General features: G+C 33.0%; 2 protein-coding genes and 1 long non-coding RNA gene across 5 annotated transcripts; 2 read left to right on the plus strand and 1 right to left on the minus strand.

The window, feature by feature from the left end:
* Nucleotides 1–976: 976 nt before the first annotated feature.
* Nucleotides 977–11,095, plus strand: LOC110992870 (spondin-1-like). 2 transcript variants are annotated; one of them, XR_006750973.1, is made up of 16 exons: nt 977–1,105; nt 1,787–2,021; nt 2,292–2,515; nt 3,520–3,711; nt 3,997–4,203; nt 4,486–4,752; nt 5,158–5,323; nt 5,633–5,852; nt 6,246–6,458; nt 6,700–6,748; nt 7,498–7,683; nt 7,968–8,115; nt 8,828–9,007; nt 9,412–9,503; nt 10,219–10,331; nt 10,823–10,852. XR_006750973.1 is itself a non-coding variant. In XM_022258848.2 (16 exons), exons 2-16 carry the CDS (start codon nt 1,865–1,867, stop codon nt 10,940–10,942), a joined length of 2,514 nt encoding a protein of 837 aa, XP_022114540.2. In that variant the 5' UTR covers nt 977–1,105; nt 1,787–1,864; the 3' UTR covers nt 10,943–11,095. The 2 variants fall into 2 exon arrangements, 1 of the variants encoding a protein (XP_022114540.2); XM_022258848.2 differs by having other exon boundaries at nt 9,412–9,504; nt 10,240–10,331; nt 10,823–11,095.
* A 1,706-nt stretch (nt 11,096–12,801) lies between these two features.
* LOC110992907 (zinc transporter 1) lies at nt 12,802–26,361 on the minus strand. 2 transcript variants are annotated; one of them, XM_045633057.1, is made up of 8 exons: nt 26,325–26,361; nt 20,036–20,245; nt 18,821–19,073; nt 17,654–17,764; nt 17,203–17,325; nt 14,835–15,010; nt 14,495–14,594; nt 12,802–13,905 (listed from the first exon to the last, which is right to left on the minus strand). In XM_045633057.1, the coding sequence occupies exons 2-8, from the start codon at nt 20,222–20,224 to the stop codon at nt 13,778–13,780; spliced, it is 1,080 nt and encodes a 359-aa protein (XP_045489013.1). In that variant the 5' UTR covers nt 20,225–20,245; nt 26,325–26,361; the 3' UTR covers nt 12,802–13,777. The 2 variants fall into 2 exon arrangements, with proteins under 2 accessions (XP_045489013.1, XP_022114594.1); XM_022258902.2 differs by lacking the exon at nt 26,325–26,361 and adding an exon at nt 23,441–23,589.
* On the plus strand, nt 25,698–27,860 carry LOC123690141. The gene is made up of 4 exons (XR_006750940.1): nt 25,698–25,807; nt 26,761–26,846; nt 27,171–27,230; nt 27,734–27,860. It is a non-coding gene; the product is annotated as an uncharacterized LOC123690141 (long non-coding RNA).
* The last annotated feature ends 70 nt before the right edge of the window (nt 27,861–27,930 follow it).

Here is a 27,930-nt window from a genome sequence, read left to right on the forward strand (position 1 = left end):
TTTTACTTGTTTTTGGCCCTCGATAACAAAATAAAATCCGTATTACTTATAATGTTTTGTATTATTTACTTCACTCACACACTTCACAATTACAAGTTTGAATATATAGGTTAAGTATACATGCATTAGTTTACATCAGTATCATATATTATACATATGTTTGTGTGTATTCTAAAACCTTAGTCAACTGAACGATGATTTTAGGAAAATCCAGTTATTGTTTTTTACCTATTCACGTTTCATACATTGAAAAACATCCTTAGAAAAAAATTCATACTCTTGAAAATGCCCCTTTTATGCTCCTCTATCACATTTTAAGGGCCATCGTTAGTGCTGTGTCGGCACGGGGTCAAAAAGCGACCTATTTCTATGACCACTTGGTAACAACATTTTTCAACTTTTTTAGTAGTTTCGCATATATCCGTCGTACTTATTTGTAAGTAGTTATTCTGAGGATTGACCAATTAATCCTCGTTTTTGTTTTCTGAGAAATAATATGATGTTATCTATAGATATAACTCATCACTGAAATACATTCAAAAATGCTTCAACTCGATATTCGAATTGAAATGTATGTGCTTAATAAAAAAAAAACAGGCCGCGCACAAGGCTGTCTCTCAAAGAAAAAGTCCTTGCGATATTCTAAAACTATGTAATAATTAATAGAAGTATTTTAAACGTGTAGAGATAATATTTTCAATAAAAAATTATATATATCTATTCATTCTGAAACCGTAAAATAGCGGCTCAGTCTTTTCAGATGAATAATATTTTAAAACAAATAATAAAAAGTATCGCATTTAATGTAGCAAGCGAGCCTGTATAAATACCCCACACTACATTTTCAATTCCACTCTACAGTTGATATTGAATCAATCAAATCGAAATACAATTCAATCTACTGAGGTAAATATATCTGGGTTCGGATACCCTGTAAATTTAATATGAGAGGGTGAGACCGCAGTACCGTGGCGGGAGTCTACCAGAGAGGGCGGACGCTTCGCGGTTTAATCCCCGTACAACAAAGAGAATTTACAATAACTTTTCTATAATCAATAGCCTGTTCATTAAACCTCATCTGAGATTAATTAATTCAAGAAGCGAGGTCAGTCAACTTTGTTTTAATCTGTATTTGCTGACTGGATTATTAGATTAACGCGTTTGTAACACCTGAAGGGTGCTTATGTATGTACTTGTGTATTTTAATGAGATACAACGTAATTTAACAGATAACCCATATTAAAACGTAACGTTAGAAATAGCTATATACAACGGAAATATATAAATTTTATATATTTTAAACTCATTAGTACTAGCAGGAATTTTAAATTGAATAAATATAATACAAATAAGTATTGCAACAAGGAAGTGCGTGATCAGCCTTTTATCATTTACATTTTTTTTGGTATATTAAAAAAGGTCACATTGTTTTGTAACAAAAGCTTTATAAAACAAAGAAATGAACGGCGAGCTGAAGCTGTTTCTAGAAAGAAAACGTATAAAAAAATTCAACTTCAAAATAAAAATAAAATTAGTCGGCGCTTTATCGATTAAGTTAAGAGAAAGCGATTTTCTACTTCATGTTGGCGTTTCAAGCTTTTAATTTAAAAGTTATAAAGCGCAACGGTGCGAGTTTGGTTCAAGTGATGAAAATTCAGTAAGCGGAGTTAGCAAATAGGTTTTTTTTTATCTATATAAGTATTTTCTTAATGTTCATTAGTCACATGATGTTCATGATTGTGATATAAACAATTAATTTAATCATAACCAAATAAAATATTTATAGCCGCAGATTTAGATTTTACATTGTTATAATGTAATACCTTTAAAAAGCGGAATTGCTATAATATATTCTTTAAACAAAATGCATCTTGTGGCATTTGTGACTTTGGTGTTTTGTGGTATAATTATGTCCGAGTTGTGTGAGCGATCTCCAACACACGCGCAGCCGGCTGACTCCCACTACAAGTTGGCAATCGCCGGTGACCCAGACTTATTTCTTCCTGGAGAACTTTATTCAGGTAATAAAATAAAGATCTTGTTATATCTGTATTGAGATAAAACTCAAACTGATGTAGGTATACTTTTAAACTTATCGGGGGCAAAATTTAGGCTCTTGGGACTTTGGAATGGCATTATTAATTTTAAAATCAATTAAATTTTAGTTTTTCAAATTAAATTCAAATCATGTTTCTACTACTACCCAGCTGTTATAAAAAGTTCTATAGCAACGTCATTACACTTACAAAAGTAGGTACCTCTAATAAAACATTATTTATTATCGCTTTCAGTATCGCTTCAAGGTGTAGACAGCGGACAAGGCCCGGCCCCATTCATAGGCTTCATCATTTGGGCGGAATTAGATCATAATTTAAATACTAGTTCTAATGCTACAAATGTTACTGTGAGTGGTTCACCTGGGAGCTTCCAGGCGTATGATGCCCAGACTAAGCCTCACGAACTGTGCAAGCCGGCTGTGGATAACGCTACCGCTCACCCAAAGACGGAAATTCAGGTTAAATATTTCTTGTGTAATTACAATATTAGTAATATATATGTTGATAGGAAGTTTTAACACCATCACTAACAGAACAGTTAGATCAGAACTGATGTAGATTTAGCATAAAAAAACGAGAAGTATGGTGTCTCGACTTGTGAGTGAAAATATATTAGATAGCATTTATAAAGTTACCTTCTGAGATCTAGTGCGTTACAAACTCAGAACTTTAAAGTGAATGGTAAGAGGTCCTCTGGGTCGGCAGTAGACATGGGGGTACCACAGGGTTCAATTCTTGGCCCTTTCCTCATTCTTGTTAAAATAAAGAATTTTGACAAATACAAAATTTTAGTTTTTTTTAATTCAAATCTCCGTAGCGACCTCTAAATGTCATTGGAAAAATTACTGAATTACTTTCTTATAGTATAACCAAATTACGTAGTGCCCCGCGAAAGTAAATAAGAAAATTGATTTTCTTGGGAATAAGGACCACCCTAGTAGATATGCCTACAAAAATAGTGATAAGTTTACTAAAATCGAACATACACTTAATGTTAATAATCGGAACAAACGCAGGCTGCAATTTTCCCGTACTAGACTATTTAAAGTTACTAATTCTCTTTTGGGAAAAACCTTTAAAACTTTTTTTTCATAAAATCCCAGAGGCTCTTTATCTCTGCCTCTTATTAAATTTAAGAAGTGTATTAAAGAAAAGCTGTGTATAAAGGGCTTACTATAAAGTTGACGATTATCAAGCTGACAAAAATATCTGGGACTAGTACAAAGCAGATTTTAATTTATTTGCGATGTTTGTTTGAAAATAAGTGTTGTTTGATAATTTGCTATTTTAAAAGTACCGAGAGTTTTTTACACCGACTTTTTCTCTCGGCCCGTTGTCTTCTTTACCGATGAGTATGTCTACCGATCCAAATTTAATTTCTTGGAATAATTGATACCTGTATCTTATGTTCCATAATAAACATATTTTTATTGTTGATTTGGGTTTATAAAATATTTCGTAGGTGATTTGGAACGCCCCGTCAAGTACACCTGAGAGCTGTGTACGTTTGTGCGCGCGCGCTTTTCATCTTGATTCCACTACGGTATCCATTCTCGCACGTAAACTGTGTCCCGCGCCTGCCATTCCGACTGCGCCTGATCGCCAACCACCTATTGTGGAGCCTTGTTGCGCTTGCGATGAAGCTAAATATGAGGTAATTTTAGAAAGCTCAACTGTAAATACCTATATCTTTATCAAAGTTATAAACTTCTCATATTATACAATTACATTTAATTAAATTCATTGATATAGCACGTAGAGGAACAGGACCGAAGGTCATTTAAAGAATATTGACAATTTTAAATTAAGTAATTATCAATTAATGTCGCAATGTCAGTGTTAACCTAAAACATGACCTCTACACAACTTATAACTCTGGCCTTCTTTCCGCCAATTTCAGATTTTGGTATCCCAATTAATGGCAATAAAATCAAAACAGGTAACATTCGAGGGTCTGTGGTCTCGGAACACTCACCCTAGAGAATTCCCACCGGAATCAGCGCGGGCGCATTTCAGCGACGTTATAGGTGCCTCACATACGGCCCAATTCAGAGTTTGGCAAGAGGGAAGAGTGGCTACAGCTGGATTAAGAAAGTTAGCTGATGATGGTACAACCACTACTCTTGAGAAAGAGTTGAAATCTGAGGTAATGTTTCATAGGCCTCCAGCACGTAAGGCTTACAAGAAACATTGTAAAATATAGTTTAACTGGGGAATGCGACGGAATGAATAGTTTTATACCTGAAAAGACTTTAAAAGCTGTCGAGTATAAAATTTATAATGACTTAGTCAGTTTTCCAGCTGTTTACTTAGGAAATAGAGTGGGAATAATCTTCGCATATCCCTCCCTATATGTACTATAAATGATATTTTAATATATATTTAATATCTTTGCTGTTGCGATGAATAATCCAAAATTATTATTCAGAGCGATCATATACGGACGATTATCAAGGCCCGCGGCATTTCCTGGCAACAAGTGGCCGGCTCTGGAATTCCTACCACCTTTGCAGTATTCAGGGTGGATGCCAAACATCATCTAGTGTCTTTGGCCTCTAAACTGGCGCCATCTCCGGATTGGATTCTTGGTATTTCGGCATTGGAGCTATGCAACTTGAACTGTACTTGGAGAAGATCGGCTGTCTTACCACTTTATCCTTATGATACTGGAACTGATAGTGGTATAAGTTACATGGTATGTAAAGTATATCTATTAAGATTAAAGTTTGTTTTTATATTTCTATTGGTTTGTACATAATCCCTTGAAAGCAAGAGTTAAAAATTGTCAACGACTGCTGTATATAGAAAAGGAAACCATTCCAATAATCCTCGAAGTAGTGTGGTCGCATTGAAGCACGCGAAGTGCCCAAGAGACTTCTGGAGGAGTTAGAAGACTGGCTGGCTTATTAACATAGCTTCAAAAAAAGTGTTTACTTTAAATGATTATTTATTTTTGACGTCTTAAAATTATATACGGAAATATAGATGTGGATGTTTTTCATAAAATTCATATTTTTATATAGCAATAATAAAAAAAAGAAATCATTGGTAAATCTTTGTCGTAATATAACGTAAAAAGAAAGTTTTCTTGATTTTATAGTCCCGTCGCAACCCGACGGTGCCGCCTGCTCCAGTTCGCGCTCTGAGACCCGAATGGCCTAAAGATTCCCGCTCGCCATTTTTCACTTCCACGGGAGAAATGAGGCCTTTTGCTCGCCTTAGGCTTAATCGACTGCGCTTGTACGAAAAGAGCTGCGAATCTTCAGGTATTCATTTAATTTACATGAATTATTCGTCGGGTGTTTCTGTTGGGAACTTGAACACGTTTCAACTAACCTCTCACCAAAGACCACTCGCCTCTCTCGCATAATCCAGCTTTAGAGAAAACGAGAGTTGATTACCGCTTTATTTATATTATGCTCTATTGCTCTCTTATTACCTTAATTTAAACTTCTGACAGCATAACGTCTGACATAAATTCAATCAGTTAATAGACAGATACCTATAGCGATTTTATCGTCCTAACTTTCTTTTGAAACATGATTAAATCCTACAGTTTTTAAATCATTATCCAGATCCTGGCAATCAGCAAACCAGTGATGCATCAATACGTACCGGTGGCGGGTCATGTGCGACTCTATCTTGGGGGTCTTGGGGTCCATGTAGCGTGACGTGTGGTGAGGGGCGTGCCGCTCGGCAGAGGGACTACATGTGGCCCGCTCGAGCCAAGGCAGAAGCCTGTAGAACACCCCTCACAGACTACAAACCTTGCCGTGGACCTAGGCTACATTGCCGGTAAACGATTATATCAAAAGTCTGCTTATTATATATTATTTCGCTTAATCGACCCACATATTACTCGAAGATGGAATTCAATTCAAAGTAGTGTTATTGGACACTTTCATATGTTATTTTAGTAAATTAGGATTGTTTTAAATTACATATTTGTCTTAAGTTAGGCTAGATTCTAATGTTAAAATGTGTCTTTGTGCACATACAATTTATAAAAAAAACATGTCTGCAATAAAAATTATAATTTATTAAAATTAATCTAATAAGTCGGAAAATGATAAAATACACTCTAATTTAAAGTTATATCATTGTATTATGCTTTCAAATCACAACGATGCTAAAGAAGTTTTCACTTCAAAAAATTTAATTAAAAAACGATTTAATTTACATTTTTAGAGTCCAGTCAGAATACGAGCCTGATCCAGCTGAATCCAGCGGACCGTGTGCAGTGTCAGCTTGGTCCGAATGGTCCCCCTGTGAAGGGTGTGGGGTTCGAGCCAGGACCAGGCAATATTTAGTGCCGCGTGCCTACAAACGCTGCCATGTTGGTTTCAAGGCCCGAACCGTCCTCAGCCAGGCTATGCCTTGTGAAGCTGGACCGTGTTTTAAGTATGAATTTAATTATACACACATGTAACACAGTAACCATGGGAAGTAGTAGTTTCCTATGAGATGGGTTGATCGAAAACATTGACCGGCTTTTAAAGAAATATAATCAACATATTATTATAAATCAAAGTCCGAAGCAACTGTATTTGTTTGCGATATGTTAAAATTTCAAGGAGGGAGGATTTTCAAGAAAAATTTAGTTTTATAAAGATACATACTTATTGTTATGATTGTTTTACAGAGCACCCAGTGCTTATGCAAATTCCACAAACTTCGATTGGTTTTATATTGTAAGTATTATATCATATATTTTATTAATAGTAAACACAGATAGACAATGTTATAATTCTCGTTATTTATATTATTTGAATGTGGACTGAAAATATACAATGACTTGATATTGAAACTCAGACCCAAATTCAAAATAACTTTATGAATAAAGTTATTATGGTTCAAAAGATAATTAACAACTATGAACGGCGACAGAAAAGATGTTAAATTTAAATTTACTACCAGTTTGTAAGTCATGGCGTTGAGTGGGCAAGAAGAACTGGCAAGAAACTCCCAGCCGCTCCATAGCCAAGTCGAGTCATACATACAATTTGAACTGGTGCAAATAAATCTCAAAAATAAAGATAATTTAAATTAAATAATGAAAATTCTCTTAAGAGTTTGTTGTGTGAACGGATACAATTTCCTTATAAGGAGGGTTTTTTATCTTATGGAGCCTGGTTGGTCGTACGCTTAGATTTGAGCTGTTTCGAGTATTATACTGGTGAAAGTCGTTTATATTTCATCGTTCTTTTAATCGTTTATATATTTTGTACAAACAACACGACTACAACACCTCCTCCAAACACAACTTATCTCCGAACAGCCGCCTATTGCTACAATGTCTGTAAACAATTGGTAGTCAGTTTTATGTAATAACTTAAAACAGTTAGTATAAGTCTTTCTCTTTATAAAAACGTCTATTTCTGAATATATATAATTATGTTCGACAATGTTTTTCCTTACTGGAGTATATAAATATTTATAGGACAATCCTCGCGGCGAATGCGCAGTGACAAGTTGGGGTTCGTGGTCCCCGTGTTCCGCAAAATGCGGCCGCGGTCGACGTATTCGCACTCGTCTTTATATCTCGAAGGACCCGCGCGTACAAGTCCTGCTCACGAAGAGACTGCTCGCTGATTGGAATAAGCTGTTTGCTGATTTTCAGAATTTGGTATAATTTACTTATATTGGTGTTTTTAGAGGCAAATGCCTCTTGCATTATATATAAGTAATGTTTCATGTTTTGTTCAAGATTGTTAGCACAAAGTTTTATAAAGTTTTGATAGTAACATCCGTATTTATTTATTTCTGTGCATCTTGCATATCTTATACTTATTACTCCAGAACACATAATATGGGAAATACACATATTATTTTTCTACAGGATAGTGTAGTGTATAGGTGCTAGTAGAGATGTATAATTTAAATAATATACGCTACCTTCAAAAATTTTAGACAGTACCATCGGAAAATGTGACAAGTGAAAATCCGAACGTAGACCTGTTGGTACAAGAGCACCTGGATCGCTGTCAGGACACTTTGACTCAGCAGGAGGCACTTTGTGATGGAGAAGACCCTTCATGTGACGCTGATGTGCCTCAGGGTACGTATAAGATGTTACATTCTTTTTTTCTTTTAACCTACAATATTCATTCTTCTCGATAATAAGTAAATATAATTATGGAAATGCAAAAATAAAGTAAACAACATCTGTCTTCTTCTAGCAACATAATTCAATTAGGTAAATATAATTTGTTAAACCTGTTCCTTATTTTACTATAAAATATAATTATAAGTAATTTAGTACGAATTTACGAAAAGCGTAATTTCAATAAATTTTAAAATAAATTTTGAGATTGTACAAATGAATAAACTCCTTCTTTACATTCTACTTGTAGAACGCCTTGAAAATGATAAAAATAGCGCTCAAGCTATTATTATTTTATTGAAACTATTTCATTGTCAATCGCGTCATCATAAATCGCGAATCATACAATTTATTCGTAAGAACATGAAAATAAATTATATTGTCGATGTGAGTGGACATATAAATTCAAATTTACTTTTGGGAGAGTAAAATAATTACTAGCACTACGCTACCGTTTTATATCTGGGCCTCAGATTTCTAAATCTGTCTCATTGCCTGGCAATCTAATAGGCGAGTAGGTAATCAGCCTTCTGAACCTCCTGTCCTTCACCGTTTGAGCGAATTTTAAGTGGGCTCAAAGCAAGGAAGTCCATTATAGGTCTATACTGCTCTACTCTTTGGAAAGATGACGTTTAACGTTAAACTTACAGGTTTCTCTTAATTTCAGAGGTCTGCACACTGCCTATGTCTGTGGGCCCATGCCGTTTGTACGAAGAGAGATGGTTCTACGATAACTCTACTGGAGTTTGCGAGCCGTTTGGATTTACAGGTTGTGGTGGGAATGCGAACAACTTTCGAGACAAGGAAACTTGTGATCGAGCGTGTGCTGGGAAAAATATATCCGCTGGTAAGGGATATATATGGGATTCCCTTAAAACTTAAAGATATTGTTACAGGGTATCTTGTTTTCTTCAGGTATGGTTGACACATTATGTCAAATATACTGTAATACTTCTGAGAACACGTTTTGTAACCGACTCAATAAATTTTTTATTTTTTTTATTTACACCAAAGTCCTCTAACAACTTTTAATAGCGTTTATATATTAATAATTTGTAGTCTGGGGTTTATTCGTAACTTACCACTTTTGACTAACTCATTAAACACACTATAAACCCTAAATACAGGTTAATTTTGGGTAAGGTTTTCTGCATTTACTTATTTTTTTTATAATAATAGATAATTTGTGTTATTTACATGTTTATTTCAAATGAATAGTTAAATAAACATAAAAATAAGAGTATTTGATAGTTTTTCCAGTCGCAGAGGCGAGCACCAAAAAGCTAAAAGCGACTCCTCCTGCTATTGACAACGAAGTCTTGCCAAACGATTCACCGCGAGTTGGTGAGTTATTATTGCTAAACAAATAAATTATTCGAAACTTTTCCAAGATCTATGACAACTGCACTTGACTGAACATTTGGCAGCTTATTCTTCTAAACTGGTTCATGGGTCAAACTGTGTAGCCGTGCCTTATATTATTAATATCACTGGCGCTGAATTCATTTTGTATTAAAATACAATCAATTGTATTATATGAAGAGTGTTAATGTGTTATCTCTCAAATTAAATTATTATTTTATTCTTGTTGTTTCTTTGTATTATTTCATCTCGTTTTTTTGTGTTAGTGTTAAAAAATATTAAAAACTTTGGTTTTTTCTCTGCTATGTATTTAAATTACTTATTTAATAAACGTAACGTATTATAAATATATTTTTTTGTGCAAAATAAGTGTTGTAATGATGTCTGTGTGCACAAATGAACAATGGCATATAAGATATATTTTTTTTCAGTATTCTATATATTCTGAAGATACTTAATAGGATTGCCAGTTACAATCGAAACGGATTGGAAGGCATTGAGGACGTGATTAAATTCAACAACAGACCCAGAAATTTATTTTTTAGATCTTTACTATCCCAGGCTTTAATTAGTATATTATTCATAATCACGTTATAACTAGTCAAATAGTAAAAATTAAAATACAAATTTTAAATTCTTTAAAAATCTTAAAAATGTTCGATCAATTTAAGTATTAATTTTATATTTGTGTTTATCGGTGGTAACGGCGGTCCGAAGATGTGAGTTGCGAGATGGAACCGTGGCTCGGCTGGTCCGAGTGCCTCGGGGACTGTGAATATGCTATCAAACTCAACTATAGACTTGTACGAGTAAGTTCCAGTCCTAATGGCTGCATCACTTAGTTATTATTTTCATATTCGGTAGTTTATAGGGTATATTTTAACAGTCTTATGTAGTTTATTTATAATATATAAATAGCGTTTGATTCTTGCCTTCTGTGCCTGACACACGTCGTCGACTTTCTGGTTATTGAGCGTGCCGGTTTCCTCACGATGTTTTTCTTCAAAGTTCGACTGTGTACAAAGAAAGAGACATATGCATAAAGAAAGAAAGTCAGTCTATTTGTCCCGGCATCGTAGTTATAAACTGCAAGAGAATCGCACGCTGAAGCCAATACTTCTTGTATGTTTCTCGATAAATAGAAAAAAAAGTAAATACATATTATATGAGCCGAGAACATTAAATTATTTTTTTACTGCAATTTCAAATATAATTTCGGAATAGTTACAAACAGAACAACTTTCAGTACCTAGATACATATTGTTTCTTATGTCTACTAAAATGTGTGTGTATGTTTCAGCGTTTCGCATCTGGCTTCGGGAAGCCGTGCCAAAAAGTAGTTAAGAGTCGTATTTGTAGACCGAGACATTGTAGAGCCTCGAATAGCACGTTGACCGACACCTACGGTCAAGACGAATAGTTCTATTTTAATCTCATGTATTGATAATAAGCATAAGCTGCGTTAATGTTTTATTGAAATAAAGGTTTTAAGAAAACTCAACTGTTTGTCAATCGGCCTATTCAAATAAAATAAACCCCGAGTTTTTATTCTTAGGATTCCAGTTAATAGACAGCGTACCTCCTGAATCTAAACCCCTGAGTCTTAATTGAAGTCTCGATGCTGAATTACACTTAGATAATACATTCTTAAAGAAACCTTGATATTATTCAACAACACGAACTGTCATTTGCAATTAGTTATTGCTTAGTTCTTAAATGAAGATGCTATTTATAAAACATTTAAATTACACTTCTTTAATGGAAATTACGCGTATCGATTACATTATTATACATCTTGACGATTTTTTTAGGATTGGTGCCCTCTGTTCTAAAAAACCCTAACTAATATTGGTTTGGAAATGTTCATTTTCGCAATTTGTTAAAAATCGCATAAAAATGATTGAAGAAATAAAAACATTGCATAAAAACAACATTCGTTTATTACATTAAAAAATAGTGTTTATTAATTTGTACATTACGTGTTAAAATATTACTTATCACTTGTTCCTAATTCTAGCGATATTATAATTCAATAATAATACTCTTAGGAACATCACAGTTACATCTCCATACATTTCATTCTGTTAATTTGACTTACGTACTAATTGAACAACGCTCAAAATGCAACATATTGGTGCATATTTTGATGTACAGTAACTAGAATAAACCAATTAGTGTATCCACAAATTTAAATAGTCACATTTGTATCAAACGGCAATTACTACTGGTACTTCAGATTTTAGATACAAACGCTTTTCCAGAATTTTAAAAGTCGAAAATTATTAATTACTAAGCTTTTTAAAATATGTAGTAAATATCGTCAATATAAATTTTAAAACTTGTACATCACAATTAGCACAAATAAATAACTGTGTTTACATTACTTAAAATGGGCAAGATTAAACAAATTTACGTAGGGTTTAAAAAATACTCTGGATACAAATATCGGCGGCAGACGTGACCCAACACAGAATAACAATAATCGCATGGATCACCAGAGCGTGACCTAATATTATTGCCATACAATAATTTGCGATAGCTGTAGATGAGGTGCTCCTAGCAAAATATTATTGTTAAAAGGCCTCATTCAGTATTGTATTTCTTCACTACGATTCGGCGATAAAGCAATCATATTTTTACTGTAAAAAAGGGTTTAATATACTGTTTTTACTACTAACGCAATACACGTTTTTAGTACTTTATTTTTCAATTTTAGAATACCACGCGAGCAAAAAATTTGCTTCTCAAAAAATTGTTCAAGAAGCTCTAAAAAAATTATACATTTTACTCGATACTTTTCTTACTTTGAATACACTTTTTTGGCCGTTCTTCGCCATTCGTTCGAAGCGGTATATAAAAAAATTATAAATAAACCTTTTAACCAACTGGTTTCACCGCGTTAATCTGTGATATTTCTTGTTGTATTCGACACAAAAATAATTTGCAAATTAAAATATCAGCGTAAAATTAGTAAAGGTATAATTATTAATCAGAATCTTAGTTCGTTTAAGTGTTTAAATATTTTGTATAAAGCATATTCAACGAAGTGTTCGGGAACCTCGGGTGAGCTTTTAAAGGTCATCGGCTTTTGCACTTACGGTTAAAATGAATGTGACCTCTGAGAATAAAAGGCATTGAAAGATAACAATAATCCATTTGATGGAACAATCGATTCTTTGTCATACGATTGTTACTTCATTATTCTTATCAGTTTATTGTAAGTAGGTGTTCTACTCTACTGCATTTGTGAATGACTATAAAAAGTTTTTATAGAACGATTTGATAGACGCGATTTACGCCGGAGTGTGCTTAGGTCATGTGCAAATGCACTGTTTTAAACCTGTAAAATTTTTGACAAATTTGTACAATAACAATTGTAAAAAATGACGATTTTGTACAGTTTATGATTGTAATTGAAAAATAATAGTAATACGGTGGCGTTTGAATTAAAAAAGTGTTTAATAATTATGTTTCTGTGAAGTCACGTATTTTCTATCACGAATGCTAAACTTGAATATCTTGTAGGTTACGGCGAAACAAGTAGAGCGTAAAAGTTAGTTTTAATAGAAAATGTCACTTTCCAACTGGTAGGAAAGTCGTCTTTGGCTTTACTTAAACTACATACAAACTAAATTACAGAACACACAAGTTAACCTTTTTTTTTACACAAATATTTTGTGTTTTTCAAAGATTAGATCCTAACTTGGTAACACAATATTGATATGGGCACTATAAGATAACCTGTATCTATCTTTAAGATAATTTCATATCGAAGATGTTATATCTTTTATATGTACTATGTATAAATTCGAAGCTACCGCGTTGTATAATGGATGTGGTGGATAAGCCTGGGTTCAATTTCCAACGAAACAGGTTATGCTTCCTTTAACAGGAATCAATGAAACATACTTAGCCCGTACTGGGCTCCATCTCTGTGTCGTTATTCTGTTTGTGATTTATGATGTATTTTGTATAATATCAATCAGTCCTATTTTGTGAATTTCAAAACGAACAGCAATTGCCTTACATTTTGCTAAACTTAAATCGGGGGTTTAAATAAAATAACCTACATCAAACCTTAATTAAGAACAATTGAATACACCTCTAACCTCGTTTGAGACACTGTAAATCTAAAACGATTCCTAAAAATAAAAAAATACGATATCAAATTCCACAATGTAAACAACTCAGAGTCAAAAAGTCTGTAAAATAGTGTTCGCACAAGATTGTTACTTAAGAACGGTATTAAAAAGTGCTATATTCGCGTGATTGTAGGCTTTGGTGGTGCAGCACAACAGCGTGGTGCTGTACACTCCTTGGCACATGGACAGGAACAGGAAGCATTTGCTAAATCTATTAAAAGTTTCTTTTCTTCACCCGAATCTGGAAATAATATGCAAATATTACAAATAATCTGGGTAAAGATGGGATTCATGTTTCCTAATAAAAATAATGAAATGCCAAGGAAAATAATGAAATGAAAGGGCTGATTGAGTTACAAATTATATTATTAGTCAATTTTTTTTAATTATATTACTTACTGAATGGCTTATACGATACTTAGACGAATCTTTTGTGAATTTACGTTAGATAGTGCAACGTTTTGGAATAACTTTAAGAACTTAAAGGAAAGGTTTACAATCCAAAAAAGCTATTCGATGTGTTGTCCCTAACATTGACGTAGAACTAAAATATGACAAATCATTCTAGAATCATTTGAGTTTTACGTATATGAATGTAGTAAAGCCAAAGTAACCACTTGAAAGTAATGTGACCTATTTTGTCATCTTTTAGATTTCCCAAGCATCTATCGATAAAACATTTGTACGATAAACGAGGGCAAGGTTGCGATACTAATGTTGATATGTTCAAGTGATATATTAGGACAAGAGGATTATTGGGATTAGAGTATTTTACTCAAGATACAAAAATGTGTTACATTTCTATTAGAAAAAGGAAAATCTTTAAAAACCTGTGATTGCAGCAAGGCTGAACTCTGGCTGTAATGTAACCAAGTTTATTCCATGGCGTTTGAATAAATCGCTCACTTGATTTGAGCTTTTCAGAAAATCCTGGAAATAAAAAGATGCCTTCAGATCTACTCAATGACACGGAAAAGAAATACAAGAGAATCTCCTATTATTTTACATATTTACAATGAAGCCTTCAATAAAAGCATTGGAAAAATATCATAATTTTTTTTTTAAAGAACATATAATATTTTTATATATGTCTTTACATCACAGTGTAAACACAATTAGACAAAAGACGAAACAATACTTTAAAATATCAAAAGAATGCATTACACTCACATCTTCCGAGTTATAACAGATATGTGCAGTAGCGACCAATCTGTCCCGATGCAGCTGCCAGACATGCAGCTCATGTATGGCGAGGACTCCCGGCACCTGCAATGCAGCACTTCGCAACTCACAGGCACCGAGCCCTTCCGGTACCGTTTGGAGTAGAACCAGCCCGGCTGATTTCACTGTATCGCGTTGCAATATCAAATATGTAGTTTCTTAATGTTTAAGAAAATAAATTTAAATTGTTAAATTATTTGAAGAAATCTATTAGGTATGAGGGTGTGCAATTATTTAACCAATTACCATCTCAAATTCGCAATATTGGAGTGTTTGACAAATTCAAAAAGGCATTAAAGATGCATGTTAGAATGAACATAGCTGACTAAAATTGTTACGGCTAATGGCGACGTGTATCTCGCTCGTATATAATATATACATATTAATATTAAGTTTCTCATGTAAATAAAATATTTCTGTTTTTGTAATGAGAAATAAAGTTCTTTAAACATTAAGTTCGCTGACATGTGTTTTTTTCATGATAAACTTTTGGTAGATAAAATAAGAATCATATTGTCAGTTTAACTGATTATTTATTAGTCTTATGAGGCTAGGCTAGGCTAGCGTGATCTACACGTAAGAAATAAGCTCATTTATACATCATTAAAAGGAGAAAACATGGTTAATTCTGTTTTCGATTTTTGCCAAAGCCATAAAAAGATTTAAGTAAAATGTGAAGAGATTTTTGCGCTAATTGGTTTTCTGGGGTAAACGCTAAAGTGTAATAAGTTTCCTATTAAGCATTCTTTTAGGTACGTAATAATTATTTAAACATGTTTTAGCTCCATTATTATAATTTGACCCTTGTGGTCCTGGTTAACGTTACGTTATATTGGTGTCGAGGAACTTATTATTATTATTATTATTGTTTTTTTTTTACTATGTTACCTTTGTTAGTTATGAGCCTTTTATTGATGTAACATTAATTTTGCAGTGTGCACATGGTTTTACATTAGAATCCTGTTCTTAACTATTAGTTTTAAGTTTATTTTTGTAAAGATTATAATGTGTTTTGTGCACCAAATAAATAAATAAATAAATAAATAAATACGAAAAATCTATTTTATATACCTTGAATCCTCTCAAGCTAATAATTCGAAGTCGTCGGCTGTAGTTTTATTACTATTATTGGTGGATAGACCTCATAATATCTAATAGTTAATACGAAAATATTATACAATATCATCGAGAAAATAAGACGAGACAACATTTTATGAAATAACTTCATAAAGAAATTGTAATCGTTACAAAATAATTGTATTTATCGAAGCAACAACTAGATTCGAAATAGACCGCGACGATTAATGAGGCTAAGTTTTTTTGCGTTTTCTAAGCTTCAAAAGATTTAAAGCACGATAAGGCATCATAATGAGATGATGATAAATTAATAAACATGCAAGAGAAAATTATTAATACAAATGGAGGTGAATGAACTCAAATAAATGAAACCGGCATCGAAATACATGTATGACGTTATGTATGTTTGGCTTTTTAAATGCTTGAAGAATTTAATAAAATTTATTTACCGAATTTCTTACAATGCCGGCTCTCTCTGACCACGATGGTTAAAAAACTATCGAAAGATTGGATGATATAAATAGTGTTATTTACGAGTATAGTGTTCGCGTAAACCAAGATGTTGTGACTATATGTGTGATAATATTATGTTAGGAAATTATTGAAATATCTCATTAATGCGTTACAACTATAAATGTTATTATATTGATTTATATAAAATTAGAACCATTTCGAAGACTGAGTAACGGAGAACTTAGGTTAGATTTAAGGCGATTTCTCATGGATTCGCTGAGAAGATTGAACAACTGCTTGTCTCAAAAAATGAATAAAAAACTTATCTGGCGGTGATTGTAAATACTAATTATTTATTAAAATTTCTTTAATATGGCGCCGTTCCACAATTAAACGTTTTAAAGCAGTTTTTGCATCACTACTATGTCGAACCACCTGCCCACTAGAATTTCACAACCAATTCTACTTAGGGTCTTCAAGAAAAGAGCGTACCAATTCTTAAATGGCTGGCAACGCATTCGCGAGCCCAACGGTATTAAGTGTGCGGCAATGAGCTTCCATAGGCTCTATCACTAAACCTAAGTTGAGCAGCCTGCCCGTTTGTCATCTGTTCTATAAAAATATGTATGAAACTGTTAAGAGAAAGATACTATGCATTGGTATCCGTTCGTATTAATTAAGAGTAATTTTATTGTTACTAGTTCGTAAAAAACTGATAAGTGAAATTGAAACATAATGTCATGACAGGGCTTAAACTGTTATCTGTATCTCATAAATGAATACTTACAAAATGGATAATTAATTGTGACAAGTAGTATAGCAGCACACGCGGAAAGGGCGGGGTCTGCCACACCCGCCACACTAGGCTCCCACTCCAATGTTAGGCCCGCTGCCATCACACACAAGCTACCTTCACGAAATCATATAAAAGTCAATATATTTTGCGAACAATAATGGTCAATTAATATGGTCCAACCATCCATCTCAAACTATCCTTTACAGTAAAATCATCTTAAAAGAATAACAAAATTTATCAAGTATTTATTTATTTCTTTGTATGCACGTTCACCAAAATTTAATGCAAGTAGATTAAGCTGAGCCCTCGCAATATCAAACAAAAGTCGCTCGCCTGTTTTTAATGTGTCGAATATTGTCAAACCACAGGGCTCGAATTTTGTATATTTTTATAAGTAAACAGAATAGTTCATGGCTGAATATCTCCTATGATTGATACATACTTGTAATATCACTCGGTGCATGCGCAAGTACAGGCTCCCTTGATCCTGATTTGAGAACCACTCCCCCATTCTCTGTTACACTCAGCCTTCTACTGTAACTTAGTTCTCGTCCTGTCAACAATTGAGATCCTTAAGAATTGCGTATTTTTCTTTATATAGTGAACAAATATAAGTCCCTGGTACGAAACTTCTTGACTTAATTATACAGTGAAATTCATTATAGTAATTGTTTTATTTCCATGTATTGTATCGAATAAACCACTTAATAAATATGAAATATAAAAATATGCATATAAAAAATCAACTCTAAACTAATATTTTAAAGAAAAGCTAATATAATAAGTATGTTAGTGTGTCACAAATAGAATTTCACTTGTTAGTAGTTATTATGTCATTTCATTTCTTTGCGCTAAGCTCGCTTCAAATGAAAAGCGATACTATTACTAACCAACATAAACAAAGGCAATTGACAATTCTTTATGTACCTATATATTCTGTTAAACGGATTTAATTAATGTATAATTCTATACTTGAAACTTCTAGACCGATTTTTTTTAGTGACACTACATTAGGCAAATGAAGGTAATTTTTTTTCGTATGAAACGCAATAATTATAATATTAGCGTAACGAAAATGCCAGCAAAAAGCCATGTATGGAGAGTAGAGAGCGAGCAAGTGAGAAAGATCGAGAGATAGAGTAAACGTTGCATCACGCACAGTGCCATGAAGCGAGATGTGGAAGAGAGTTATAGTCAGAAAGATTGAGAGAGAGAGAGAGAGAGTAAGGAAGATCGAAAAAAATACACGCTATTGGTTGATGTATTCGTTTAGTAGTTACATATTAGATGGCAATACTGTCGCATAACGACTTGAGGACTAAACGCAGATCTTTTATTTATATATATTATCATTAGCACGTAAACAGTATGAATATAGATATAGAAATATATGGAGTGATCATATATTAATATATGATCATCTATTGGGGCTTTTATCTTAGTAATAATTAATTTACAAAGAAGTTTCACTTCTGACATGTATACTTTGTTTTTTGTTTAAAACATTGTGGGACAAACTCACAACTTAAGGACATATTGTGTAATGTTTGTTTTCAATAATATGTAGTGTGTTACTGTATTATTATAGTTAAATTGTAAAGTAACTCACCCGCGAGTAGAAGATAATTGATGGCATTCAGCAGTAGACCGATCACACCACTTCCCAAAATGACCCTGGGATATCTTGGAGGCTGAACATGAGACGAATGCACGCCGAGCTGCAGGGCGTTCACTACTAAGGCAAGGGAAAACGACGCGAAGAGAACGTGCACCGAAAGTCTGCCGAGGACTTCGATTCTGGCCCAACCGAATGTGTTCCGGAGACGGCCTTCGCGTCCAGTTCCTTCGTCAGCCCGTTCATACTATAAAAATATGTTTAAAGTCAAATATGTTACTTTTGAACTCCGATCACATATGTTTCTGTCGCTCAGTCAATAATACAATTGAAACGTTAAACTATATTATATTAAATTATATTTACATATCGATATGACTTTATTATTATCGTAGTTTAATATTTATCGCACATGGTAACGCGGAGGATTAGGAAGGATTGAATTCCGTGAAACAATATTTTATTCGGGTTTAAATAGGACTCTTGCTTAAAATGATTAATGAAATTGAGCAAAAAGATTGTACTATCCTTCCTACTAAAGGATAGGCGCTTTTATCCAGGTATGCTTCCTATTAAAAGAAAGTTATCTGCTTTATGATTTTGACCATAATTGCCATTTGAAACCGCCGTTAGAAAATAATCAGTCGATACAAGCCTAACCTTGGAATAATCTATAAAACTAATTATTTACTTCAATATTCCTTATAATTGTAAAGATAAAAAAATAACTTTCGTGTAACAATTATTTAATGCATTATATTCGGATTGTTCAGAAAATACAATTTTACGGTTTGATAAGAACTGAAGCGTTACCATGCAGTTGTATTTTCAAATATATGAAACGAAAATTCAAAACAACCAGTGCAACTTATCAAGTTGGGCGAAATGTTCCAATTTAGAAAAAGTTTGGCATTTCCCGGGTGGAAATTATCGTCATGATATTTAAGGCATGAGTTGCAGCTCGTTGGCTGGCGGGACCTGCGTTACCTTCTGTGGATTCTCTGCATATTTCACAAATTTATGGCAGAATTTTTGCAGCTTTTTTTAGTTTACTATTTAGGAATAATTTTATATACTAACTTTTGCTCGCGACTTCGTCCGTACGGATCTTCAGATCCTGGTATTACAGGTATCAGGTACTACACTTACCAGGTATCCTTCGATACCTCAACACAACAACTTCGATAACACAACATAATCTACGCTTACCTTAAAAGCTAATAGAGTTGTGATAAGACCGATAAGTCTGCATAAGGAATGACAGGCGTCCACAAGTAGTGTCGGTGAATGTGCGACGTGAGCTGCAAATAGACGTCCGCTGAAGCCAGTCACTGCCAACAAGAGCGCCAGCAGAGAACGAGGAGGTGGCAACCACTGGAGATATTCTTTCATAGCCATTGTGGTTTCCGATTAGATCAGCTGGAAAAAGTTTAGTTTAAGAGAGTGCGTGACTACTTATACTCTAAGTGATGATCGATTCGTCTGTTGATAAACATAGACAAGAAGATAACATATGTAGAGAATTTAAAAAGTTGTTCTGTTTCAAACGCTCTATCTTGAAAATGAAGATCCTGACTTAATAAAAGTATAGGGTGATACAAAGACTATTCTGAGACAAATCTAAGATTATATCTGTCCTAAGAATGGTGAAAATTGGAAATTTATTTTATAGGGCTATACGCATAAGAAAAACATAAAAATACGTCTTTATCATTTACCATATTACTTAATTGGTAAGTCAATAACCAGCCATCTCTGCCACAAGACGTTTATCTAAAACTCCATTATTAAAACTCGACCTCAAATTTGAGAGGCAAATACTTAACTACTAGGATTACACGGCTATAATAAATAAATATTCATAAAAGAATCCATTGTTACAGTATGTTAATAAGTGTTTTCTTAAATGTTCGTCATTCGTTATACAACATTTGTTATGTGTCACACGTAATAGGGAACATTGCCGAATTCGTCCTTATACGGTGTCCTTACGACTCTAGAATTTATTTATTGCATAACAACCAACATCTATTTTGACACACATTGACATAGATTATATTTAAAAAGGATAATCGGGTCAGACGGAAACCGAAATTATACTAATGGTCGTGTATACGATGTGGCTTGTACCAGAGATATTAAAGTCTCTTGGACCTGTCTCTAAAGGGCTGGGCACTCAGAAAGTGTTAGGGCCCGGTAAATTAAGTATTTTATTATTTAATGATTTGATAAATTTGCATATAATATGCAAGTAAAAGTATTCTATGGTCTATCTGATAGTTTTGCCGAACTCTAACCTTGACCGTATACATAAATTTGAGGCCTTGGAGAGGATTGAGTACAAGATTTTTAGCGCCCCGTGTCCACAAACCATTGGAGGCATGGAGACCATTAAACCTAATAGTAATGGAGCTGGTCGTCGCTTATCCGAATCCTTATCTACCAGTTTTACTTAGCTCATATTCATTTATAAAGTACATACACAATATGGGTTCACGAAGGAAGTATTCAAGTTCATAATAGACAATCTCCGGCAATTGAATGCAGACGTAGAACCAGTATCAATACAACATGTAATGTCAACGTTCATTTTATTTTAACCAAAACGAAAGCCTTCTTAAGCAAATTTGCAATTTATTTTTTAATTTGTTATTGTCAAATATTATGTATGTAATTATGTATTAACTACTTTCATATGCTGTTAAGTGTCAAACAGTTCGTAATCGTAAAGCAACGATAACATAATGTTTAAAATTCGTTTAACAAGTGTTGATTTACCAGAAAATATTACCGCAAACATTACGTTATTTTAAATAATTCACACGATCTTTAGCGCGTAACAGATTTGACTCGAGAATGAATCGCTGCTTAAATCCATGTTGTAAACAAATTCTCAAATTTTTTAGACTAACCCCTGGATGCCCGGGTATCCGATTGTAATTCTTTTCCTGTTTACCTTTTTTTGCTTAATAGATTTTGTACGGTGTATCTATTTTAGATAAACCACTATGGTAATGTTGATTAATTTATTAGGAATTATTGTACGATATATTTATCTATTACGATAACAATTAAGACTAAATAAAGAGGACATGCAGACAGTTAACTACGTTGACGTCTAACCGGTCCACCGCAACGGAAGTGGTAACAACGAAATATTATTCCGAATATAACCAATATTATTATCGAACACCAAATATTTGTTGTAAATAAACGACCGTTACCATATCTGTTATCAGTGTTACTATATTACAAGATGTATTTAATCATAAATTATATTTACTCCTTTTAGAACAGCAGAGTAGGCGGCTTTCGGTGTAAATGAGTGACTTTGCCGCCCATGATCATTTATGTTACACTGCCAAAAAACTCCTTTTTCATGATGTTACTATAAGTGAATTGGTTCGCAATTTCTTTGGTAGGCAGCAAACATTATTCGTTCGTTGTGTAACGACGGGCAACGCGGAAATAAAAAAGTTAGCACCTACTCGAGTTGCATTGCTACTATAAGAAAAGAAACAAGCTATAGCTGGTGGATTATTTTTATTAAGAAAAGTTTTGATATTAATAAGTATAATTTAGGGGGTGATTTTTCTTGTCTTATTTACAAAGTTTTATTAATTTAGGTTAACGTTTTTAATTAAAAAAGTATTAGGTAAGACGTTTTTAATGAATGAGTAAAAATTTGTTTAATATTCTTTTTGGTAAATTTAATATCAAAGAAGAGACTAGACTCACTTTACTCATTGGTCTTAAATAAGGCTAGGTAGTTATTAAATATATCGCAGTTAAGAAATAATTCATTAATAAATTGTATTGAACACTAATAAGACTGAAAATCAGCTGACAGACGTCGGTAAAAAAACGTTTTTATTTATTTTATCATAAATCAAACAATAATTTATTGATTCAGATTTTACAGTAATATATTAAGTGTGATTGAAAAATATCTTGTAATTTGTACTGTATATATTTATTTGATGTGCTGAACATATATAAATAAATATTAAAGCATTTAGGTCTATTTTCAATTAAATTTGATATAGACCATTTGAAACATAGACAAGTTTGTCTAGTCTATATAATGAGATTTTTGGCATAGATGAATGGGCTAAGCAATAAGCAATTTCTATGTAAATTTAGTTCAACCTAAAACGATTGAATAAATTAAAAGGGTTAAATGATTACAGAATTGTGTCATGAATCAGATAATAAATTTAAATATCAAACGAAATGCTGTTATTTGTTAAACTCATTTCTAATTAAGTTAAGTTTAAGATATCATTTGCTAATTATCTATTGTATCATGTTTACATTTATTATAGACTATGTTATATTTTAATTAGTATTTTTTCTTATTAATAAAGAGATGAAATATGATCGTGGTACATTTGTAACATGGAAGAACCATGCTTCCGCAGTGAAAAGAAAAGAAAGTTCTAATATAATACCACCTACGGAGAGTGAAATTAAAACTGAATTGTCAGAAACGGTTAGTTGCGCACGCGCTGATACATCGACACGAGCTAGATTTTGTTTTTAGATGAAATATAAATAAACAATTCGCGAGTCAATGACCTTTGTAAAATTGCACGTATTTTGAAATCGACTCACCTCGTCAACGTTTAATTAATACAAACACTATATACTCATAGCACAGTTTACTAAACACAGGTCGCACATATCAATGTTTATAATTCATATAGGACGGCGCACAAACTCGCTGCGCCGGCGTCGATCACGGTACTGACGGTCTGCGCACGGGCAATTCTTATCGAGCCTCTCGTTACGATAAGCGTTAAGTCTGCCAATTGAGGTGCAATAATGTTTACACGTTCTAGTGTTGATTAGGTTAAAGACCTTTGCAGAGAGTTAATATTAACTTAGTTAACTTCTCCCACTTCTCTTTTCTTCTTCTACTACAATTCAAATTATACAAAGACTAAAAAATCTTAATACGCTGTAGTCGTCTAGTCGTCGTTATCCGTTACGTTAGATAAAAATACGGCGGCCGTGAAAACACGCGTGAGCCGCGCTATTTATCTTCAGTTAAAAATATATTTGATTAGCCGATAACACTCGGTTTTTATTACAATTAGTGTCTTTAGAGTGAGATATTTAGGCTTTCTATGCCTTTAATTAACTATTTTAGTGTTCATAAGTAATTTGGATTTATTTCTGAAAGAACATTTCTAGGTAAGGAAAAAAGAAATATTTGAATTGAATTTTAATGTTCCCTCGCCCCATTTGGGACTCCATTTATTCCCTCCTCCAACAGGTAACGCAATTCATGTTGTTAACAATAATTCACAGATCAAAATGATAAACCTTATTTAACATTAATAATAAAAACGTTTGATGCGCAAAAAATTATCAACTGACCTAGATTTTATATCAAGTCAAGGTTTAAAAAAATTCAATGACAATAAACAGCTAGATGTCCGTAGGCCGGTTAAGTTAAAAAAAATCTAATAGGCCGTTAGCCTGTCCTGCTTCACGTCTGGATATTTGTTTTTTTTATTTTTTTGGATATCGTTAATTATGAGCATTGTAATAGAAAAATATTTTTTAAGGAGGCAGTTAGTTTAAACATTGTTTGTTACATTATACTAACGGTTTTCAAATCATAGCTATGCAAAAAATACCATTGTGTAGTTATATTTAATATAAGAGAAATGTTCATACAAGACTACCAAAAATGGGGTATAAAAAGTCCTATCAGCTTTGGGTTTGATTGCGGCTGGGTTTTCTTTTGTTTGTGCTCAACTTATACTGAGAAAACCCAAAATACTACAATGTTTATGTATATCACGTATGAAAAAAGTCAATAACATAGCGTAGACATTTGAGGTGATGTGCGGTGGGCTGGATAATTTATTTATTAGTGTAGATAAGTGGTTCACTCAGCCATCGCTCTTGGGTCCACGAAATTATGTCTTTCTCAATTTTCTTAATAAAATAGGCGTAGAAATGTATCTGTTTTATCAATCTAATTCGATTTTACGCATATGCTACAATACCGAGGTACGTTTCGATAATTCAAAGAATAAATCCGATGTTGTCCAGATGTTGACAGGTCATGGTGAGTTCTTGGCGAATCTGAATCTGTCAAATCCTGAACCTGTAATCAGAGTTACACTAGTTTGAAAAAAAACAGTCATATTTATTAGAATAAACGTGCTGTTCCCACAACTAGGCTCCACACAGTTAACAAATCATTCATAGTAATGAACTATCAAATGATGTGGTAAACTTGTTAAATAATATATAAAACAGAAGCTCTCATTATATATCGGACTACCTAGAAGATAAGGAAGCTGGGAATTTAAAATAATTTCCTCCAGCTATTTAATTTAAGTGTAACTAATATAAGCATTGGAAATAATCTTAGATGATAAAAAAAAATAAGTAGCCCGAGGTTCTTATCAGGAAATACAGGAGGTTCGAACAGGCGGTAGAGTTGATAATTCAAAGTGATCATGTGCTTCAACTGAATAAATAAAATATGTTGATTTTGATTTTGACAAAGTGCCGCCTGTCCTAGTAGCAGTCCATCTGAAGAGTCGGTGTTTACATGTCCTGACCAACGGTCTAATGTATGGATACGACGGTTATAACACTAAACATGTTATGAAAATAAAAGTAACAGAGACGAACTTAATATTGTTTAGCAATAGGTTGAGGCATCGTTTTGGAATTTGCTGTAAATGTTATACAAACCACTACTACCTATTTCTTTTATCAAACTATTTTAGACCTATTTTTTGTTAATACCTCCGACGACAACATAGCCGGGGTAATATCTAGAGAGTATTAAAAACAAAAAATACCGAACGACGTTTGGCACCTTTTCTGCTATGAAACCTTCTTGATGTTTCTATCATATATATGTCATATAATGCTTCTTTCTTTGACAGTTCAAAATTTAATAAAAATTTCGTTAAAAGCCAAAAATTTAAATAAAGATGAATAGAAGCGACGGTAAGTTATATCAATAACAATTTTAACATTATACATTTGCGATCGCGTGTATAAATTGGCCCTTGGTTCAATGTCCCCGTTTTAGGGGTCAACAGGTTAATTAACTCTAATTGCAACCGTGGATATCATGCATTATAACGAAACTGCGAATATATTCCTAAAGTACCTATTGCTATCTTTTACTTAATTTCGTCAACGCGAGTTCATGGATGAGCGAAACTGGATGTATTAAAAGAAAAAAAATCAATCTAATGAACGGTAATTTATGTACACCATTAAAGTTAGAACAGACAACCTTACACATGGTTGATTCATTCAAACAATAAACTAAATTAAAATTAATTTACTAATTTAAATTATTTGTGTATTGAAGTACTTGTATATTGTAATTCTTTTACACTAGATAATTAAAATACGTATGGAATACTTAAAATTACAATTCGTACATATTATATAATATACGTAGTGTAAAAATAAAATCGCCTAATGATAATCTATAGATAAGAATATCACTCACCATTTAAATATGCGAAATAATATTAGATACGTATAGTAACACAAGTTGCTTTTGTATGTATGTACCACGCAATATTTAATAAAAGCAATATTGCGATTATTTTTATCGCCTCAATTACGATTAAAGTCTACTGATCGTGTCATCCAGATAATATAATGTCTACCTTACACGATAACATAAAACTAATGTACCTAATAGTAGTATAAAGGTAAAAACTAGCACCTTTTTTATTTTACCTGTTATTAAATTTTAAAAAGTATCGTTTATAAAAACCATGATTTTAAATGACACATAAATAACCTTTTTAATTTTACTGCATTGGTTTTTGTCTCGACGTTTCGAATGATTTAAAGAAGCGAGAGATTTGTTCCACGGCTGTCATTGATGGAGAGAGCTTAGTTTAATTACAATAATTATTTTCGTTATCATACTACAGTTGGTGATAAAACCACGCGAAAATGCACACCACGGCCATTGAACAAGAGAGCACATTCCTTCAGCCCAAGTAGTCTTAGAACCCCGGTAAGTTTTGACTAACAAACTAATATGATAATTTTTGCCCCTAATTATTACATACTACTGAATACGTTTTTTATGTTGTGGAACAAATGAAATACTGCTCTGACAAATTATTTTAAAAATGTTCTCTATGCAACGTTTTATTATTATCTAACGAGTGGTATTCAAAAAGATCTATCCTTTTGCGTTTGGTATGCGAGAATACTCGTTTATAATTCACGGAATTAAAGTTGATTTATTTTAGTGATATTCTTAGAAGGTTCAGTTCAAAGTTAGTGACAAGAATTGTAAATATCTTATTATTAAAAAATTATCTTTATTATTTAGAGTCCTAATTCGATTGATAAAAGCGGAAAAGAGAGAAGATGCCGAAGTCTTAATCCTCAAGTAAGTGTTGTTGCTTTGTCTGTTAGTCGATTTTTCGACATAATTAGCTTCTGTCCCAGGCACGACCTACGTTTTCAACCTAGGTGGTCGACCCTTTTGAGGTCCACTATTCAGTAGGCGGAGAACAACATTAAAAATTTAATTTTAATCTACACTTCGACCTGGAGTCGATCGCAAGCTTTTCGGTGACCGTTAAAAGAGGCCCTCAAATAACTCTTAAGTAGAGAATACAGGAACCCAAATCGTGAATAAATAATCAAAGTTTATAGATTTTGTAATAATAAAAGGTACGTCTATCATTGAAAACGGTGACAATTTATTTATCCCGATTTATAGATGCATCAGCTTATTTTTTGACTTATCCATTATTATTTACCCTGAAATGGAAATAGTGATTAGAAATTAATAAAAATTATACTTTAATTAAACCGGAAATTATTTATCGTGATGAAATTATGTTGGAGCGCGCTTAGTAATTAGTTAACGACTTTGTTTTCGTATAGCAAATCCAAAAGCCGATGGAGCCGACAAAAGATAAAAATACAATATACGGCAAGGAATTTATGTCAGCGCCAGAAAAACTAGATTCGATGATAGAGAGTTTTCAAAATAGCATGAACCACGAAACAGGTCAGTTTATAGTGTGGTTTTTATAGCACTTGGCATATTGTGATAAAGGCCGACGCGTACCTAGTACGAC

This window comes from Pieris rapae, chromosome 22 (genome assembly GCF_905147795.1).
Source record: "Pieris rapae chromosome 22, ilPieRapa1.1, whole genome shotgun sequence".
Lineage (NCBI taxonomy): Eukaryota > Metazoa > Arthropoda > Insecta > Lepidoptera > Pieridae > Pieris > Pieris rapae.